The following is a 22,630-nucleotide window of genomic DNA, read 5'->3' on the forward strand; positions in this document are numbered from 1 at the left end:
TCCGTAAACTCTGGATTTTTTTTTTTTTTTTTTTTTTGGGGGGGGGGGGGTATCTTCTTCCGTCAAATCAAAACAATTAATAGAGCTAAGTCAGTGCTATAAGGACATTACTGACTGAAATTTCATGTTTTGATATGGCGAATTCAACGTAAAAGATCGCATTCAACAGTTTGGTGAAATCTGCCGTGCATGCTTTAAAAAAAAATGTTGAAAGAGTGAAACAAAACCCGCCTCCTCTATCTCCCCCAACTCGCCCCCTTCAGGGCACTACTGGATCCGCCGTGATTAAACATGAAATATCAATCATTTATTTCATGTACTGCCATAAGTCTCATTTTGGGTTGATGTGTTTTTTAATAGTAATAATAATACATACAATTTCTATAGCGCCATTCTCCACTTTAATTTAATGCTCAAGGCGCTTTACATGGAAGCAAAAAAAAAGACTGTAGATACAAATACATCACCGTAATAGAAGAAGATGAAAAGCAGAAAAAAAAAAAAAGATATAAAAGTCCGTCTTCAAAAGGCACTTGTCTTCAAAATTCACTGATAGATAAATAAGATTTTAAATTACTCCGAAAAAGATTTTAAGAAATATGAATCTTTCAGCTCACGAAAAAGTGAATTCCACAGTGTTGGAAGGGCGTGAGCGAAAGTTAGTTCCCCCAAGATTTCTTATAGAAAACGGAATATGTAAAACACCCGAAGTTGAGGATCGAAGAGTTCGTTTACGTTGGTATTCACGAAACAAACAAACAATGTAATCAGGAACTGCCCTCTCAGTAACGTGATAAATCAAAAGAAGTATCTTAAACCGAATACGCTCCTGTACAGGTAACGAATGAAGACTCTTCAGGATAGGGGTAATATGACTGTGTTTACATGACAAAGAAACAATACGTGCAGCGGCTTTTTTGTAGCTTTTGTAATTGAGCAATTCGTAGTTTGGTAGATTGAAAAACAAATCATTACCGAAATCAAGGCGTGAAGAAATGAGTGCGTGAACATTTTTTTTTTTTCCGTTGCAGAGCGAGTCAAATACCTGCGAAAAAACCGATGTGCGCAGTTGGAAACGGACTGCTTTAATGTTGGTGATTTGATCAGACATAGCCATGTGAGAGTCAAACATAACGTAAGATCGCATAAGCGTCACTGGGGGGGGGGGGGTGCGTTGTGGTGCGGACGCACCCCCCTTCAGACCGCAAAAAGAAGAAGAAAAAAAAAATGAAAATCACCACTTCAGTCTGAGAGCGACCTCAACGTCGGACGCTAAATGATTATTCTGGGTTTTTTTCTCTCTCTCTCTCTTTTATTTTCCATCAGGGACAACAAAATCGTGTGCAAAAACGATTCTCATCCTGGGCTCTGTCAGCACTGATTTCATACATATCTACGAGTATTCTACAGTGTTTACTATGGTTTATCGACCGTACTGTACGGTACGGAGCACGTACATGTTTGCATGTACGTGCTTCGTGCTACTTACAAGTATGAAGGGTCTATGTACAGCACGTTGCTGGTGACCAATCCATATTGATAATGCGAGCCCAAGCGCGAGCCTTAACCTCATACAAGAAAAGAAACCAAAAACTGGAGGGCAAGTATATCATAATATTGCCCTCCCCCTCCCCCCCCCCCTTAACTATCGAGACGAAAATATTTTCTTCTTCTTCTTTTTTTTTTTTTTTTTTTGGGGGGGGGCAAACAAAAGAAAAAAGTTTACCCAACTAAAAAATTGGCCGGGCAAGCATATTATAATTTTGCGCCCCCTCCATAATTAATAATTGAATGAGATGAGAAGATTTTGTTGCTTTTGGAAGAAAAGAAAGCGCCCCATATCTGCACCACCCACACATAATTATAATTCCCGAAATGAAAATATTTTCTTGCTTTATTTTGTTAGAAATCTGTCCAAATATTTCACCTAAAAGTATGTGTGTGTGTGTGTGTGTGTGTGTGTGTGTGTGTGTGTGAGTGGGGGGAAGGGCGAAAGAGCAGTCGCCCCTCCTCCCCCCCCCCCTCCTTCCCCCCAAGATTTTGACCTGGAATTTGGAAGGTGGAAAAATTATGATCGAATATAGGAGAGGTATCTTACCACCCTCCCATTGCCTTGACCCTTCTTTAGGCTTAGTACACAACGGGGAATGACAATTTCTGGATGCATCAAATTGCACCATTTACAACATCAAAATGCAATTTCAGTTCTCACCGTGCTGGGGGACGACCCCCTTACTCCCACAACCTCTCCCTCGCTCGCTCCGCTTGCTCGGGCTCGGTCGCGTTCATGACATCAGTGTAACAATTAATACAAGAAGTTTATTTAAATGGCATCAATTATAGGCACATTGTTAAATAACAATTTCTATCAAAATGTACTGCTACCTTAAAGGGGATGGCGAGTAACTGATCAGTGGGAATCAGTGGGAATGCTGGAGGATGATTGTTCCAATTCTTGTTGGATTCATTGAAGAGTACATTATATATCTATTGTTGTGTGAAAAATTATTTGCTTCAGAATGGTCTCATATTCAAGTAATGTGCAATTTAATGTTTCCAGGTTAGCGTGCCTGGTAAAGTGACGGGGCATTTATCTGCACATTACTTGAATATGAGATCGTTCTGAAGCAAATAATTTTCACACAACAGTAGATATATAATGTACTCTTAACTCTTTATGTGCCTTGGTGGAAACCCCCTGTGTGCCACATTATTCTGAGACACGAAGGTAGTCATGCTTTGAGAATGAATTCTGTTTTTCCAATGTGTATAACTTCTAAAAATTTCTGTTCAGATGGGCATAATAGTAGGCAAAGTTAAAGAGGAATGCCAAGCTTTGTTTCGATATAAATTGTACGACGAATCTATTTGAATGAATTCCACAAGGATTGGAACAATCATCCCTCAGCATTCCCACTGATTCTCACTGATCGGTTACTAGCCATCCCCTTTAACCCTATAAAGGCCAAGTTATTTTGACCCCTTCCAGGCACTTCTTTATCATATGTGACCGTGCACCTCAAAACGAACATAAAGTCGCACACACTGATTTTGCGTGAGGACTGAAAATAAGTGAAGTGGGTCAACCTAGCCGAACTTGACTTTTTCATATATTTATTTTCTAAAAGAGAGGGTCTTCTTTTACATTATGCTAAAATTTGGCATCATAAAACGGGCAGGAAAGTGTGTTTTTTTAGCAGTTTATCTCGAACATTTTTGGTGGAATAGTGTGATTAGGTGTGTTTTTAGAATCCCTTTTTCATTTCTGAAAAACCATGTCCACACTCTTCAGTTTCAACTCCTATAACTTTTGAAAGGATAGTGCTACTGCTTTGAAAGTTGGCATTAATTATGGACAGAATGTATTAATGAGGCATGTCTAATTTCACTTTAATCTGATAATCCCTTCATTGTTGTTACTCTGGTGGTTTACTTCCTGTTTTTTGTCCCATTCATTGCAAAGCCAGCACGGTTTGGTGAAGATTAAGCGCTTGAATAGACACTGTACTTCAGAGCCTCTTTTCTCAGTTCACACTTTTCCTGAGTTTGTGCTTTCTTTCCACTATTTACATAGGTTAGGAGAGTCCATTTGATTTGAGTTGTACATCATTTTAAAGCTTAAAGTCTGTTCTTTCAGAGTATGGTCTTAACTAAAAATTCATGTCTGGCGACCTTTTGTTTGTTTTGAGGTTCAGGGTCACAAATGATGTATAACCATCATATTTGGTACATAAGTAGAGCAACTCATACTTTACATGACCCAATATTGGAAATTTCTCAAAGTCATCCACTGAGGGCGCTACTCACTAAAATAAAAAAAAAATTACATAGAAAATACGCTGAAATCATGTTCGCTCTTGCTCGGTCGCGTTCATGATATTCAGTGTAAATATCAAAACAGGAAGTTTATATGGATGATACTATTCTATAGGCAAATTGTTAGATAATAATCTTCATCAAAATATACAGCTACCTTAAACGGGTGGGAATATTTCAATTCGGCGATAAAACAAGGAAAACCATGCATCAAATTGCACCATTTACGACATCATTATGCAAAAGCTTCTAATCGTGGGAGGGGGACACCCCCTCCCACCCCCTCCCCTTTCTCACTCCGCTCGCTCTTTCTTGGTCGCGTTCATGATAATTTATTCAGTGTACATATTAACACAGAAAGTTTACTTTGATGATATGATTTTATAGGCTTATTGTTCAATAATATTCGACATCAGAATATACTGCTACCTTAAACAAGAGGGACTGCTTCAAGTCGATAAAACAAGCAAAGATATGCGTCAAATTGCACGATTTACAACATCAAAATGCAAAAAGTTTTCTCGCTCCGTTCGCTCGGGTTCGGTCGCTTCGCTCCCTCGCATACTACCCCCCCCCCCCCAGAAAAAAAAAAAAAAAAATGAAATCCTAGCTACGCCGGTGCCCTTTTCCTGCTTGGTTTCCCTAAAAAGAAAAAAAATCCTAAAAGACTGGGGATTGAGAGCTTCCTGAATTCCAAATGTTTGTCCAAAAAAAATAGGCGTTTTATTTAGTTTTAAAACGCACCCCCCTGAAAAAAAGCTGGTGACGCCCCTTTATTGCGACATGACTTGGCAGAGGGATATCGTTACGTACAATCGAAATGGAATTAATATCCAGTAATCCAATGATATACAACTCTTTGCAGCTTCTCATTGCATGTTCCCCCACCTGTTTTTAGGAAACTTTATGTATCAACTTATGGAAAGAGAACAAAAACTGACATGTTATAATTTCCCTGTTTCTCTCATAAATCACATACTTTGCTACGATTTCATTAAGAGGTATTGCATACAATCTATTGGTCACACGTTTTACTACTCTGATGTGTTCAGCATCAGCATGGCTCTCCCTGTCTCTATTCTTTACAAATGGGCCATCATCGAAAGCATCACTATCATCTTCCAGTACCACAAAACCTTGTAAAAATTCCACTTCATTGCCTGTAACTTGCACACAATAATTTCTTCTAGTAGTGTGCCGAGAATATTCAGTAGCACTGATACACACTGTGTTTGCAACTGCTTTCTTGTACACTTTAATAAAAGGCAGAAAAATATCACAGGATATTCTTGTGTTTGTTTGTTTGTTTGTTTTTTTCTGGACATGCCATACCACATGACTATCACAGGACAATACCACAAAGCTGTACCACACAGTCGTACCAACTGGAAAAAAAACAAACAAAAACAAAGCAAAAACAAAACAAAACACATATTCCAGAATCTCATTAATAGATGAGTTATGCTGTGAATTATGACAATTTATTTAAGTAGTACTTAACCTGTCCTATATATATATACTCCTACATTATTACCTATTAAGTGTAAGTGCTGAGAAGCAGTATGTGATACTTCATGTAGAATTTCTGTGGTATTTTTTTTTTTTGCATAGCTCATGAATATTCATAGAAAGCAACCTAAATTTTAGTGAATTCATAAAAATAATTCTAAATTCGAAGTATTATGCTGGGATTTCCTTTGAATTATTGTCTAATAATGTTATGAAATACCCAACATGCCCAATGATATAAATTTTGTTATGAAAGGGTAATTTCATATTCAATAACAGTGTTATCTAGTCAGTAACCGTGCCTTCATGCATTGCAAATATTGATACACCTGATGACTACATATATATATATGCTTCCCACGAAATAGGAGGAGTGGCCCCCGAGGCGGGTGTGCCATCTACGTGCATAACACTATCCCTTTCAACTCGCCAACCTCTCATGCGGAACTCTCCATATAAATTCTTCCCGTTTGACTGTAATAAATTTCTATAACCCCTGTCAAAAGATTGATCAAAACACAATTGAGGCACTTTCGCAGTCAATCAGAAGCAATCGAAATGATACTAAAAATGTCCTGTGGGGAAGCGAGCACACAAATCGCAGTGGTCACCTCATCGAGGAATTTATCAACGACCAACACCTGGTCCTGCTAAATGACGGCGCAGGCACCAGGTTAGATCCATACTCCGGCAAACTGTCATGCCTTGACCTTACAATGGCTAGCCCAAACATAGCAAATAAAAACAACTGGTCTGTCCTTACCGATCGCTTCAGTAGCGACCATTTTCCATTGGCTAAAACAATTAAGAATTTCTCTTGCAGTGTTGAAGTAAATCAAGAAGATCGATTAAGTCGTTATCACTTTAAAAACGCAGATTGGAATACTTTTGCAGAATTATCTGAAACCTTGTTGTCCGCTGACATTCAGCACGAGGACACGGAAACTTTTTATGAGAATTTTATTACAAATTTGACAAAAAATCATCTCAAAATCAGTTCCTCAAAAGAAAAAAAAAGACCGTCCAGCTGTTCCCTGGTGGAACAAGCAATGCTCTGAAAAAGTGAGAGAAAGAAATAAAGCAAAAAACAGAGCAGCAAAATATATGTCACAGCAATACCTAAATGATTATAAAATAAAGAAGGCACAAGCTCAAAAAGTTATTAGACAAGCCAAACGTCAGTACTGGGAAAACTACTGCGCCAAACTGAACCGCTTTACCCCTACCAGTGAAATATGGAAAACCATAAAAACAATGAATAATGTTTCTTTTAAATTTACTAGGAATATACCTGCGTTATTTGTAAATAACACTGAAGTAATAACAGATAAAGAGAAGGCTGAAGTTTTCGCGCAATCTTTTGCAAATATCGGAAAAAAGAAACCAAATACCGCCCTCTACGATACCGTTCTAGAGAGAAACCGACATGACGAACTAGAAAAATATCCTTCAGTACTTAATGAAGATTTCTCCATGAACGAAATGTCGAAATCTCTGGATTGTGGAAAAAACATCCGCCCCAGGACAGGATCAAATCAACTATCTTGTCTACAGCAAATTGCCCCCTTCAGCACGAACGACCATGCTTTCACTCATAAACCAAATCTGGAATACTGGCCACGTCCCCAAAGCCTGCAAGCACTCTATACTCACCCCGATAGCAAAACAAAACAAAGACCCCCAAAATGTCTCCTCGTATCGTCCAATCACCTAAACTTCCTGCTTTATTAAAATCATGGAACGTATGATAAAATCTCGTCTCCAGTGGTACTCAGACAAACGCAATCTAATTCCAGCGCTCCAAAGTGGCTTCAGGAAGGGACGTAGTACTACAGACAACATAGTCAACTTAGAAAATAGCATTCAAAAAAGTCTAGGAAATGAGGAGCATACATTAGCTGTATTCCTCGACATCGAAAAAGCATTTGATTCTCTTTGGATTGATGGACTTATATTCAAACTAAGACGCATAGGATCAAAAGGGAACGTGGTTCGCTTTTTACATAACTTCCTGACGAATCGATCAATTCAAGTGCGGATCCAAACACAAATTCTAGTCCCCAAACCATCAGCAATGGTCTTCAACAAGGAAGTATACTCAGTCCCCTTCTTCTCAACCTCATGATGTATGATATACCCACTGATCCCGCTGTAAATATGTCAATGTACGCTGATGACTGCGTACTCTGGAAATCAGGGAAAAATGTAAAGTTCATTGGCAAAAAAATCAATTAATGTCTTGGAAAATTGAACTCCTGGTTCAACGAATGGGTCTTCAGATTATCCGACAGAAAGACAACCCCAGTAATTTTCACAAACTCTATTAAACTTGAAAAACCGGAGATAAAAATAAATGATAATATAGTGAAATATCAACAAAGTCAGAAATTTTTGGGTCTCACTTTTGATCAAAAATTAACATGGAATAGACACATAAATGATGTTGTTGATCGTTGTAAACCCAAAATAAATATTTTAAAGAGTCTGGCGGGAACTACATGGGGTAACTTTTCTAAAACCCTTCTTATGGTGTACAGAGCTGCTACTGATCAGGTCTCTTCTCGACTATGGATGTGAAGCTTATGAGTCCGCCTCAGAAAGCTCAAAAAAACCACTGGATTCCATCCAATATCAGGCTCTTCGAGTATGTGCTGGTGCAGCTCCCGCCACATCTCTAGAATCCCTTCAAGTAGAAATGGGAGAACTCCCCTTATACATCAGAAGAAAGATGCTGACTACAAAATACTATGCGTCTTTGACGAGAATCGCAAACCATCGGGTATCACAAAGCACAAAAAACTGCTGGCAATACGAGTATATGAAAGAGAAAAAAAATCACGTAAACCTTTCGGACTTAGAATTCAAAGCGCAAATATCACAACAAAACTCGAACCCCTCACTCCCCCAGAAATCCCCTTCTGGCACTTAAGCGAAATCAAAATCTCATTAGAGCTAACTGAGTGGCTCAATAAAGACGACAACCCTTTAATTCAAAAACAATGGAGCCTAGAACTGATCAATTCCAAATGGAAACATCAACTTCACATATTTACTGATGGATCCAAATTGCCTAATGAAGGCAATTCAGCTGCCGCCTTTTACGTGCCATCACTTCGTTATTCCCAATGCAAAAGATTACGTGATCACACATCATCATATCGAGCAGAACTATCTGCAATCATCCTCGCCCTAAACTGGCTTGAGCAATTAGACCTCCACACAGGAGCTGTCATATTCAGCGATTCGCTGAGCTCACTTAAAGCCATCAAATCACAACCGTACGACGACAACTTCATCACTGAAATCAGGACAATTGTCACTCGTCTAGAACATGAAGGCACGGACATCTCACTCGAATGGATTCCGTCACACTGTGGAATTCACGGCAATGAAGCCGCTGATTCCCGAGCTAAAGAAGCCTTGACGAAACCTATCGAAATCTACAACGACCTTAGTTTTTCAGAGATAAAGTCAGTCCTTGTAACTAAGTATAAAACAGAATGGCAAAGTAAGTGGAACAACTCAACCTCCTTTCTAAAAACCGTCCAATCATCTGTAAATTTTCAGCCATTCACATGTCATCTTTCCAGACAACATGAAATGATTATACACAGGTTGAGAATGGGCTGTCTCGGCCTTAACTATGATTTAGCAAAAATAGCAAAACACCCCACAGGAAACTGCCCCTACTGCCCCACTCCTGAAACAGTTAAACATTTTCTAATATAATGCCCGAAAGATACAATAGAAAGAGCCATGTTAATGGCAGAAACCAACACAAAACGTGACTCTGATATCATTAAACTTTTAGCGTCTCAAAATCGAAATATTCAAAATTCCATAATCACATTTGTGTACAGGACAAATCGTTTGAGTCAAGGATAAGTTTGACGAACCTTAGAGATTGAAAATGTAGTATTTTTATAATGAAGTGTAAAGTAGAAAATTTATTTTGTAAAATTTGTAAAACAGTGAATTATTGATATTATGTGAATGTGTATTTGTATGATCTCAGATGTATACATGAGTAGGTATGTGTGTGTATATGGGCATATACACACAGGCATATTATATTATATGCCGCAGTATGTTAAGTATTACTGTATATTAGTATTTGGAAGATTAGTGTAGATGTTTTATTATACATTAGAATATGTTGAAGGTATAGGCCTACCACCAGTGCACCTATCTTCATCATTTGCACCCTTGATTCTGCCCACAAATGTTCGCTACATACATATTTAAAAAAAAAAAAGATAAATGAAATACATATATTTGGATTTGGATTATATCGGAATATTGTTCTCCACACGCTCAGGCATGACGATCGCCACCATCTTTCTCGAGTTACCTAGGGCGCACGCCTGAGAAGCCTGCGAAACGCACTTCGCCGGGTTGGTAAGACAGAACCGAGGGTGGCAACGTGGCCGTTTTGACTGAGCGAGGAAAACAATAAAATTTTTATAATTAAAATAAAAATATGGTTGGAAATAAAACAAATATGGATATTATGATAGAATTTGAATTTGTTAAGAAATATTGATGATTAATCTATAGGGAAATATATATATTATATAGTCTGGCAAAAATAGTCAAAATTATGACTGATTGCCATTACTGGAACCTAAAACAACAACAACAACAACAACGTGACCACCAACTACCCCTACGCGTGCCCCCTGGAAAGGCCGAGACTTCACCGACGTTGGCCGGTGGGTCCTCTACCTGCTTGGCCGACGGGAACGGCGTAACCTTGCATTTCGTTGCAGGAGTAGGCAGGCGACATCTTTTCCTAAAACCTGTCCCTTACTTTCTCTGTAAATATCTCATTTGTAAATATTGAAATAAATATAATTAGATTTTGTAAATAATTAGAAGTCGAGTAGGTTTTCACAATTGCATTTGAATTCAATATATTTTTTGGAGTAAATTGCCCACCCGGCAGAGAGCTCCACAAAACTAAAAGAACAACAACAACAACGACTACCACAATGTACTGTGGTTCATTATGTGGTCACTGCCACAGTGTGGTAAACTATGTGGTGAATACCATAGTGTGTGAGCTATGTGGTGACTAGCACAGTGTAATGGAATACGTGGTTATAACCCTGTGATCACAGTGTGTAAGACTGTGGTTTGATTCACGGTGTATTTAATATGTTGTTTGGACCATATGGTAATGGATTTGTTTTCCTTACATACTTGTACATGTTTTGACTTTCTTTCACACACTTCCAACGTCCAAACTTATGAAAATGGTATTCACTTACGTACATGACATTTTTTTTTTTTAATAATCTAGGCATTATTTTGTCCGATCTACAGATCTGGGCCCCGTTGCAAGAAAGTTGCAATCAATTGCAAATAATTGCTAATTTTGAAACAACCATTCTGATTGGCTCAGGGTCTGCCCTATTAAGAAGACATGCATGCAACCATGATTTTGATTGGCCAGTGACAATCAGTTGCAAGTTGCGTTTAAACGCAAAGTTTCTTGCAACGGGGCCCTGATCTGTACATGCCTGCAGAGAGTGCATACACCATGCTGTACTCTGCATGTATTCTTCAGTTACCTGACCCCCGTCCTGCTCAAAATTCTAAGGGTCTTCACAAATTATGCCCCTGTTTGATTGAATTCTTCAGACATTGATTGAATTTTTTTTTGTACACTTCCACTTTCATCACTATTCATTCGATACGAAGGTGCAAATTTGGCAATGCTTGAAGAAGTGTAGGTCTACACCATTCCAATGATGATTATTCCAGAAATAAAGCGTGTGCATATTGATAAGTCTTTGTAATGAGGTATGTAACAATGATGACGCAATAGAAATGTACCTCTGTGGAAAAGTTTGTTAATTTCTTGTTGTGATATTAATCTTGTGGTACATTGTTGTGTTTTTTAACCACTAACTCTTTGCAACTTCTCATTTCCTGTTCCCCCACGTGCTTTGACGAAAGGTTTATGTATCAACTGGTCACCATGTCGATAGCAAGATCCATGGGAGCATTCTTAACCTAAAGCCCCGCACCAGGGGCTCCTTTAGCCACTAAGTTGGCCTGTAGTTTGAACAATACCAGCTTCATGCAAAGTACACAAGGAATTATGTTCTCGTACAAACTCCCGAAGAGTAAGTGAGTGTGAAGGAGAGTAAAGATAGATTTGCAATGACAATGTGAAAATAAAAGCTTGTACATCTTACGATTGAGCTTATGCCTTCCGGCTTCTGCATGAGTAATGTATTTTTTTTTTAAAGTCCTTTAGTCATTGTTTGTAATGTTTCATATATCCATTTGAAGTTTACGCTATATATAATAAAATTACATTTTTATTGCTTTCTTTTCTTCAAATACAAGATATAAAGTTCTCATTAAATAGTTGGTATGACGGTTCTGAACATTTGTCCTCAATGGGCGTTGACATGGCCCCATGGGTATTCACTCTGCCAAGTTTGTTGAGGTTCAGTCTGGAATGCTATTATCTAAAAGGTGATTTCCTGTCAGCAGCCATCGGCTCAGCATCATCATGTCAGGAACGTCATGTTAGGACTATGATGTCGGGTCTACGTATGACGTACATAACTGTTGGTCGCTAAACATCTTGTGTGTCTGCATAATTCCTGTAGACACCGTACTTCTCCGTGTAGACATCCAGTTGGGATTGGATCAACAACGATACTACTAGATTCCGATCGTCCGTGATGATCCGTCTAAATAGCAATCCGGGGAAGTGTAAAATGGGCTTAAACGAGTACGATGTTTGTATACAGAGCGCGCTGTGCTCTGCATGTGTTGGTTTCCTGCCGTTAGTGCTGCTTGAAATCCATGGCTATCCAGAGACTTGTCTCTTTTGATTTGATTTCCTCATACTTTTGTTTGAATATATTTTTTCTATACTCTTTCCAAAAGCCGAAACAAATAAAATTCCCCCCAAAATAGTATTCATAAGCCTAGATTTTGATTTCAATTTTCGTACATTTTTACCGTAATTGTTTGTTTTAAACACGGCATTTTGTTTGGTTCTCTCATATCTTAATGTAATTAAAACAGCCTTCAAACCTGCATTGTCTCCCAATTTGGTTATTACATCATCATACATGTTGATATGAAGGTAAAAGATTGGCACTGCTGGAGTAAGTGTACACCATTTCAATGAAGATTATCAAAAAATGATATTTTGTCATATTGATAATTTTCTATAATGAAAATGAAAAGTTAATGCCGCAACATTATTGCTGAAAAAAAAAAATCAACAGTGAAGTTATATAGGACCATGCCAGTTTCTGCGGAAATGGTTATTTATTTCGTGTACTAGAGTCTTGTGGTGTATTGGTGTCCTTTTTAATCATCTAATTCTTTGCAACTTCTTATCTTCTGTTTTCCCACGTGTTTTGACATTTTATTTAATGTCTCAACTGGCCAACATATCGATAGAAGAATCCATGAAAGAATTCTTAACCCAAAAGAGGCACGCAAGGGTGAGCTTTGACATCAAGAGAGGCCTAAATTTCGGGCCATAGTTCCATACATAGTAAACAAAGAATTATTCTCTCGTACATACAATGTCGGAGAGTGTACGTTTCTTCTAAGAAAGAAAAAAAAAAGAAATAAAAGAAAGAATGCAATAAAAGTTCTTACATCTCACGATTAACCACTTGAGGACGGACTGAATTTGCTACAACACGCATTTCCCATAGACACTTGCCCGAGTTACTCGAGACTCGTCCTACAGGCGTCTATACGAACATTGTATTTGTGTACAGTCATTTAATCAGTCATTGTCTCTATGTTTGATTTATTTTCTTTCTTTTTTTCTTAACTTAACGCTATGTTTTCGTCTGTGTTGGTATTATTTGCTTTCCTCCAGATACAAGATTTGAAGATGTCGTTAGAGTATTGGGATGATGGTTCTGAACATGAATCCTCAGTGGGAGGTGACTTAGCCCGATTGGTAACTTCTCTGCCAAGTCTGTCAAGCTTCAGTCTGGATTGCAACTACCTGGATGGGGATTTCCTCTCAGCAGCCTTCACCTTAGCATCATCATGTCAGGTATGTCATGTAAGGACTTAATATGTACGATGTACATAACTATACAGCGCTATATTTCGTGTGTGTATGAATAATTCTTGTAAACACCATACTTGTCCGTGTCAACATCCGGCTGGGATTGGATCAACAACGGCATTTGATGGATTATGATCGTCCGTGATGATCCCTGGAAGTGTAAAATGTTTGTACACACCGCACTGTGGTCTGCATGTGTTGGTTCCCTGCCGTTAGTGCTGCATGAAATCCATGGCTATTCACAGACTTGTCTCTTTTGATTTGATTTCCTCATACTTTTGTTTGAATATATATTTTTCTATACTCTTTCCAAAAGCCGAAACAAATAAAATTCCCCCCAAAAATAGTATTCATAAGCCTAGATTTTGATTTCAATTTTCGTACATTTTTACCGTAATTGTTTGTTTTAAACGCGGAATTTTGTTTGGTTCTCTTATATCTTGATATAATTAAAACAGCCTTCAAACATGCATTGTCTCCCACTTTGGCTATTACATCATCATACATTTTGATATGAAGGTAAAAGATTGGCACTGCTTGAGTAAGTGTACACCATTTCAATGAAGATTATCAAAAAATGATATTTTGTCATATTGATAATTTTCTATAATGAAAATGAAAAGTTAATGCCGCAACATTATTGCTGAAAAAAAAAAAATCAACAGTGAAGTTATATAGGACCATGCCAGTTTCTGCGGAAATGGTTATTTATTTCGTGTACTAGAGTCTTGTGGTGTATTGGTGTCCTTTTTAATCATCTAATTCTTTGCAACTTCTTATCTTCTGTTTTCCCACGTGTTTTGACATTTTATTTAATGTCTCAACTGGCCAACATATCGATAGAAGAATCCATGAAAGAATTCTTAACCCAAAAGAGGCACGCAAGGGTGAGCTTTGACATCAAGAGAGGCCTAAATTTCGGGCCATAGTTCCATACATAGTAAACAAAGAATTATTCTCTCGTACATACAATGTCGGAGAGTGTACGTTTCTTCTAAGAAAGAAAAAAAAAGAAATAAAAGAAAGAATGCAATAAAAGTTCTTACATCTCACGATTAACCACTTGAGGACGGACTGAATTTGCTACAACACGCATTTCCCATAGACACTTGCCCGAGTTACTCGAGACTCGTCCTACAGGCGTCTATACGAACATTGTATTTGTGTACAGTCATTTAATCAGTCATTGTCTCTATGTTTGATTTATTTTCTTTCTTTTTTTCTTAACTTAACGCTATGTTTTCGTCTGTGTTGGTATTATTTGCTTTCCTCCAGATACAAGATTTGAAGATGTCGTTAGAGTATTGGGATGATGGTTCTGAACATGAATCCTCAGTGGGAGGTGACTTAGCCCGATTGGTAACTTCTCTGCCAAGTCTGTCAAGCTTCAGTCTGGATTGCAACTACCTGGATGGGGATTTCCTCTCAGCAGCCTTCACCTTAGCATCATCATGTCAGGTATGTCATGTAAGGACTTAATATGTACGATGTACATAACTATACAGCGCTATATTTCGTGTGTGTATGAATAATTCTTGTAAACACCATAATACTTGTCCGTGTCAACATCCGGCTGGGATTGGATCAACAACGGCATTTGATGGATTATGATCGTCCGTGATGATCCCTGGAAGTGTAAAATGGGCTTAATCGAGTGCGATGTTTGTACACACCGCACTGTGGTCTGCATGTGTTGGTTCCCTGCCGTTAGTGCTGCATGAAATCCATGGCTATTCACAGACTTGTCTCTTTTGATTTGATTTCCTCATACTTTTGTTTGAATATATATTTTTCTATACTCTTTCCAAAAGCCGAAACAAATAAAATTCCCCCCAAAAATAGTATTCATAAGCCTAGATTTTGATTTCAATTTTCGTACATTTTTACCGTAATTGTTTGTTTTAAACGCGGAATTTTGTTTGGTTCTCTTATATCTTGATATAATTAAAACAGCCTTCAAACATGCATTGTCTCCCACTTTGGCTATTACATCATCATACATTTTGATATGAAGGTAAAAGATTGGCACTGCTTGAGTAAGTGTACACCATTTCAATGAAGATTATCAAAAAATGATATTTTGTCATATTGATAATTTTCTATAATGAAAATGAAAAGTTAATGCCGCAACATTATTGCTGAAAAAAAAAATCAACAGTGAAGTTATATAGGACCATGCCAGTTTCTGCGGAAATGGTTATTTATTTCGTGTACTAGAGTCTTGTGGTGTATTGGTGTCCTTTTTAATCATCTAATTCTTTGCAACTTCTTATCTTCTGTTTTCCCACGTGTTTTGACATTTTATTTAATGTCTCAACTGGCCAACATATCGATAGAAGAATCCATGAAAGAATTCTTAACCCAAAAGAGGCACGCAAGGGTGTGCTTTGACATCAAGAGAGGCCTAAATTTCGGGCCATAGTTCCATACATAGTAAACAAAGAATTATTCTCTCGTACATACAATGTCGGAGAGTGTACGTTTCTTCTAAGAAAGAAAAAAAAAGAAATAAAAGAAAGAATGCAATAAAAGTTCTTACATCTCACGATTAACCACTTGAGGACGGACTGAATTTGCTACAAAACGCATTTCCCATAGACACTTGCCCGAGTTACTCGAGACTCGTCCTACACACCGCACTGTGGTCTGCATGTATTGGTTCCCTGCCCTTAGTGCTGCTTGAAATCCATAATGGCTATCCAGAGACTTGTCTCTTTTGATTTGATTTCCTCATGTTTGATGTTTTAATACATTTTACACAAGCTGAACGCAGTAGAATTCCTTTGACATGTATTATTCATAGATCTACAGATTGATTTAATTTTTCGGACATTTTTTTCCTTATTCAACGTGTTTGTTTTGAACACGGCATTTGGTTTGGTTCTCTTATATCTCTATGTTATTCAAACAGCCTTAAAACATGCATTGTCCCCCAATTTGGCTATCTGAAGCAAGTCCTAACCAGTACATCATCATACATGTTGATATGAAGGTACAAGATTGGCACTGCTTGAGGAAGTATACACCATTTCATTGAAGATTATCGAGCACCTAATGATTACCTCATGTAGCACCTGATGATTAGTTGCGAGTATACTGTCATAGAAACCATCTTATTCTCATCTTTTTTTTTTTTTTTTGCTCTTTATAACTTCTGATTATCTCTTTAGACATCTGCATGTGCTTTGCTAGAATATATTTCCCATGTATTAAATGGCCAACATATTGATAACAGAAACTATGAGAGTACCTTTAATCTAAAATATAAGCCGCGGGATTCTTAAACCGCTGAATAAGAGCATTGTATAATCCAGTCTCATTCGTTGTATATGTGACATGGCACTTCTGTACTGCAATACTGTAAAAAAAGAGAGAATAAATTAAGAGTGAAGGATGATATTCCAATAATTATGTGACAACGCTTATATCGTAACAGTTGCGAGTTTTCCTGTTCTTCATGCTTCTGCATCGTTGTTTGCTTTCAAATGTGTGTTTGTGTGTGTGTGTGTGTTGGCTTTAACCGCGGAACACAATTAAAAAGTACAATTTTTTGGTTCATTTTTGGTATAATCCTGAAAATACAACCTTCTATTATGGAAGTTAGACATTAGTGACTGATCTCAGTATCATTCACATTACAAATAACAGGGACTTGAACATAATCGATTAATGAATTCAACGAACAAGCTGTTTATGTGTAGTTTGAGCGATGATTTGGTTGGTTGCTTGGTTGGTGTTTTTACAGATACGACATTTGGAGTTGGTCATCGAGGACTGGGGGAGTGATGATTCACATGCGTCCTCTTTGCGCAAAGATCTGGCACAAGTGATATGTACTCTGCCCCATCTTTCAACCTTCAGTGTGAAATGCTTCTCGCTGCCACAGGGTGATTTCTACTCTACAGCCGCAACGCTGGCGCAATCCTGCCAGGTACGTCACCTTTCAGTGCGCACTGTTATATTTGATAACATGACACACGACAATACTATTGTCATAAGGGGTAATGTTGATATCATATTTGTATTTTTTTTATTTGTATTTTTTGTATTTTTTGTATTTTGTATTTTTTTTTTTTTTGGGGGGGGGGGGATTCCGCATAGACATGAAACAGCGCCACTTCCAACTACGTGTTTATCTCAACCTTAACACAGGCCATTGCTTTAAACAGGTCTATAAAACATAAAACACAGCTCACATTTTCGATGAAAAATAAATTTAGTATTTGTATTGAGATCAGTTGTCCTATACAGAAAATGTCTCATTATCCTCTGAAGGCTGAAAAAATGTCCTTCAGTGAGAAAAGCATTTCCGAATCCTGCTTGTATCAACACGTGTAGTGTAACAGAATAACCCCTCTACAGCTTGCATTTCATAACTTGAAATAATAACTTCTTCAGTGATAACTTCAATTCAATTTCTTGTTTGTTCTTAAGGGGGGGGGGGATTTTTCCCAAGAAGCAGGGAAGCATTGCGTGCATTCCAGGAGGACCTATACACAATACTTAATGACCTGAATTAAGATCAATCCGATAGATTAATATCACTGTAAATCACAAAACCAACAAACGCTGAAAAGACCCATTGAAGTTTACAATGTCATGCCCCCTTTTTTTCATTCCTGGGGTAGGGGTATTCCTTCTCCAAAAAATGACGACAGAATTAATGAAGACATGGTTTGTGTGAAGGCAGAAGGTGAATCTTTGGTAGAAAAAAATAATAACCAAGGTAACAACTCACTTTACAACGGACCAGGTGGTGGAGTAGAGGAGTTATGTGTACTTATTTCCTTAGCAATTTTGTCGTTACCATGAACTTCACAAAGGATATAAATGTGAAATCAAATCACGTATTTATTTATTAAAAGTGAAAACAAACTCCCATTCTCGAACATTTTTTTAAGTGATACTTTTAATAGTACGACGGGTTGCAAACCTTTTTTTTTGGGGGGGGTAGGGGAGGGGGCGGGTTTCTCTCTGCGCTGTCTTGCCACAGATTCTCTTCCGTTTATAATGTTAGATTTTATATACAGCAGAGTTGCACATGACATATGAGTTGCTTACAGAAAGAAGAGAAAAAGAAAAGTCTACAAAGCAGAACGAGACAAAAGACAATAACGCGCATAAGTCACAGTGATCGAATCTAATCTATGTGAACTTTCTATAAGACTCTAATATCTGGAAATTTGCAGTCATGAAAAGTATAAAGAAGTAGTATAACCCCACTGAGCTTCCGGCATTGTGCGGTTTATTCTGTTGGACATAACATCATTGCAGTCGAATCTGCATTTGTGTTTAGCATGCACACCAGAAGTACGGCCTGGAATAAGGAGATCGTACTTAATTTAATAGTGAATACCATACTTGCAGAATAAACGATTCCATTGGAGAATATGCAATGACGCGACATTGCCAAATTAAAGGATGTTTTATTTTTTTTTTCTAATTAAATTAAAAAAAAAAAAAAATTCTGACGAGTAAGAAAAAAAAAGAAGGGAATCAAAAAGAAAAGTTTATGGTTGACGTGAATTCAGAGGTTAGCGGACAGATACTTACATGTATAGTCAGAATTGCAACAGAATGTTGTTCCTCGAGAATTCATCAAAGGTGGTATATCGACATTATTGTTTCATGTCCTGTACGTCTTTGTAGCAAGTCGTGAGTCTTCCCTATACCTTGTATTGTAAAGTTGTGTATCTGTCAATGGCACGATGGTTTTTTTTTTTTTTTAATGGAATGGGGGGGGGGGGGAGGGGAGTGGGGATGATGGACTTTTTTGGAACCCGTAAAGAAAATAATACATATTTATAATACATAAGGTGTCACCATTTTGTCACTCCCCCCCCCCCTTCCCCCGCACATATGTTTTTTTCCAACCTCAAAGTGGAGCTTGAAAATGAAAACTGTGAGGCGTTGACGGCCTTTTTTTATCTTTTTGCTTGCCACAGCTTCAAACCCGGAAGTGCCCCCCCCCCCCCCCCCCCTTTTGAAAATGTGACGCCGGCCAAGTTTGTCACGTAAAAACTGCATAACGAAGACGAGTGAAAAGAAATGGAGTACTCCTGTAAGTGTGCCTTCTTCTTTTCTTTTTCTGCAGATCCGCGAACTTTCGATGAAGTTTGAAAAGGATCCCCGTCAGAAGTCAATGTCTCCATCAGCAGCAACACACTTAGCCGAATTCCTGTGTCATATGCCTCATCTTAAACGAGCCAATATCAACTGCACTTACCTACCTGAGACTTTTTTCACAGGAATGACTTCACAGCCCGCAAACTGCAAGGTAAATGAGTATTTTCGGACCAATATACCATTTTATTTACTCCTTACTATTAAAGAAGGAAACATCATTATATATATATATATATATATATATATATATATATATATATATATAATATAATGTACATAATACATTCATAGGCCTATAGGATCGATATCAAAGTATATAGGCCTACTGCAGAATTCTTAAGGGTCTTGCGACAAAAGCTTAATGATCTGATATCTATCCTTCAAAGGAAAGGGTGATCCATTTTCCGGAATATTATTGTCTTTTGCCTCCGCTACACCACTTTAACCACATTTCCCCCAGTGTAGTGTTTCTAAATGTATCAAATCGACGAGACAATAGTTAGATCCAAGAAGTTGTACTATGCATGACCAAGATGTTAGAGTGAAATATTGCTACACAGCAATTGCCTATTATTGGAAATGAAAACATGAATCAGTTATTCTATATAAATAATGTAGGCCTACACGGTGTAATAGACAGCAGCTGTCGTATGATTCGCTTCTGTGTTTTTGTGCACGCTACAGCTTGAGGACATTACCATCAACGGCAAGACGTTAAAGTAGTGGCTCGTTGACAAGTAAAGGAGGAAAGACACAGAACTGGTATGCCCTTTATATTGTATCTTATTGTATTTTATTGTATCTTATTCTGTATTTCGTATTGTTTAATGCAGATGAGGATTTGCTTTCAAATACTCTAATTCGATCGTCTAATTCTGCAGTCTTATTGATAAGCATATAGGATAGTATTGGCATAACCAGGTTGGAGCAGTATATAAAGTGTATGATGTCCTCCCTGAAGCACTGTATGTGACCGTGCATCACAAAACGAACAAAAAGTCTAACCCCTTGTATTTACGTGAAAACATGAAGAAGGTGAAAGAGGTGACAATCGTGTTAATCTTGAGTTTTTCACATTCTGAAAGAGCTATCCTTCCTCTACTTTTTTCTTTAGTTTGGAATCGTAACACACACGGGGAAGTGTATTTTGAACAGTTTTCCTACGGCCCCTTTTGGGGGAGAATAGAATGATCAGATACATCTTCCTTTTCATTTCTTGATGTTCCTTACACACTCTTTAGTTTCAAGTCTGATAATTTTTTTTTTTTGAAAGGACCAATCTGCTGCTTTGAAACTTGGCATCAATTGTGGACAAAATGTTTTAATAGACCATGCTCAATTTCAGCGTAATCTCGTAACCTCTTCCTAGTGTTGCTCCTGTGGTTTATACATCCTGTGTTGTGTCCCTTTCATTGCACAACTATGACGTCTTGGTGAAGATTACATGGATTAAGCGTTTGAATAGACCCTGTGCTACAGGACCTTTTTTCTCAGTCCACACTTTTCCACAGTGTGCACTTTTGTTTTAGCATTTAGATAGGTTGGGGAGTGCATTTGAATTAACTTATTCATTACCTAAAAGCTTAGAGTCTGCTCTTTAAGAATCTGCCCTTAACTAAAAATATTTGCCCGGCGACTTTTTGTTGGTTTTGTGATGCAGGGTCACGTATACATTATACTGGAAAATGTCTGCGTCCTTCAACACTCTTAATACACAATTTTTCTCGTTTATGATATATGTATTGTCTTCGATATACCACAAATTAGTGTAATTAAAAACGGTGTTCTACGTACGATGTATTTTTTTTTTACGATTTCGTCTTTTTTTGCAACCCTCATTTTGCAGTATGTTAGGCCTATTTGTTCTTTCTGATCCATTCTTTCCTGGTAACTCGTAGATTCTAAACATTCCTATGATTGTCATCTCAAATGAAGACAGAAGAAAGGGGTTATACGTAGAACAAATCAGTGGTTTCCGAAGAATGGTTACTGGGGCGAATATTATAACCTAAACACTACCATTATTTTGACCTGTTTGTATTCTTGGAAACTGGCATGGTGGGAAGAAGTTGGTAGCATATCAAAGCAAAGATCAACTGCGGATGAGTGCTAGTCCAACTAGAGGGTACCAATACTTCGGAAACACTCGAGAAAGAGACAGAAATGTGAATCAGTTTCCAATTATTGTCGACATTTGTTTGAATTAAAATAATAACGATAATCTTAGCTAGTGCCCCTTTGTACTTCAGTTGATGGCTAGAATTGAAGTGCAGCGTGGGGCTTCCGCCCTTATTGAGCACTTTACTATGGTATACTCCATTTAACTGTAATATCGATGATCCCTAAATCATGTTGTATAAATCTCGAGCGTAAATGGAAAGCGTTTGTTCGTGAATCTGTTTAGCGTTTAGCAGTTTGATTTCATGTTCTTCTCGTGTTACACCGTAATTCATGAAATTCGGAATATCGAATTTGACGAACTTGTAGTTAAACTCGGGGAAATCATCAATGTTGCCATAGATGGACAAACACACATACACACCCACACACAAAGCAAAGCAAAGCAAACAAACACACAAACACGGACAGCATGTTTGGTCTCGAATGGTCTAAAAGAATAAAGGTAGAGGCCTATAAACGGCGCAGTTAAAAATGACTTTTCACCTTCTGACACAGAGATGCAGAGGTAGCAGCAGCCCAGAAGGTGAGGTTTCTTTCGGTAAGCAACAGCCGTGAATAGAACTACCAGCATGAAGAGATGGAACCATGTATGTGGAAATGATTTCTCGAGAGGACCAGGGAGAGAGACAAGACAAACACGAGAATGATGACTTCAAGACGTCAGACCAGAACGTACCGAGATTTAACGTCGTAGAGAATGTCACAGAGTGGTTACGAGATAAATAAGCTGGGATCAACGAGGGAGAAAAGACACAGAGATGGAGAGATGGGCAAAAGGAAAGGAGCGGATGAGGAAGACGAGAACAAACGGCATCGGCAGAGAGACATTATTAATCAGATAGAACGAATCTGGAAACAGCTAGGGAAAAAGAGAAAGGGGTACGAGTAGATGAGAAGACGAGAATTTTTGCCGTAGTGAATACTAGACATACT

At 37.9% G+C, this 22,630-nt stretch overlaps 1 protein-coding gene across 1 annotated transcript in view; it reads left to right on the forward strand.

Moving 5' to 3' along the window:
• Positions 1–20,239, forward strand: part of LOC140246810 (uncharacterized) — a 39,194-nt gene extending 18,955 nt beyond the window's left edge. The window contains exons 5-9 of the mRNA XM_072326141.1: positions 13,193–13,375; positions 14,666–14,848; positions 17,136–17,321; positions 19,485–19,667; positions 20,201–20,239. Coding sequence (XP_072182242.1) covers positions 13,193–13,375; positions 14,666–14,848; positions 17,136–17,321; positions 19,485–19,667; positions 20,201–20,239 — 774 coding nt within the window. The remainder of the gene's footprint in view (positions 1–13,192; positions 13,376–14,665; positions 14,849–17,135; positions 17,322–19,484; positions 19,668–20,200) is intronic.
• Positions 20,240–22,630: the final 2,391 nt, after the last annotated feature.

The sequence above is a fragment of the Diadema setosum genome, chromosome 3 (assembly GCF_964275005.1).
Source record: "Diadema setosum chromosome 3, eeDiaSeto1, whole genome shotgun sequence".
Lineage (NCBI taxonomy): Eukaryota > Metazoa > Echinodermata > Echinoidea > Diadematoida > Diadematidae > Diadema > Diadema setosum.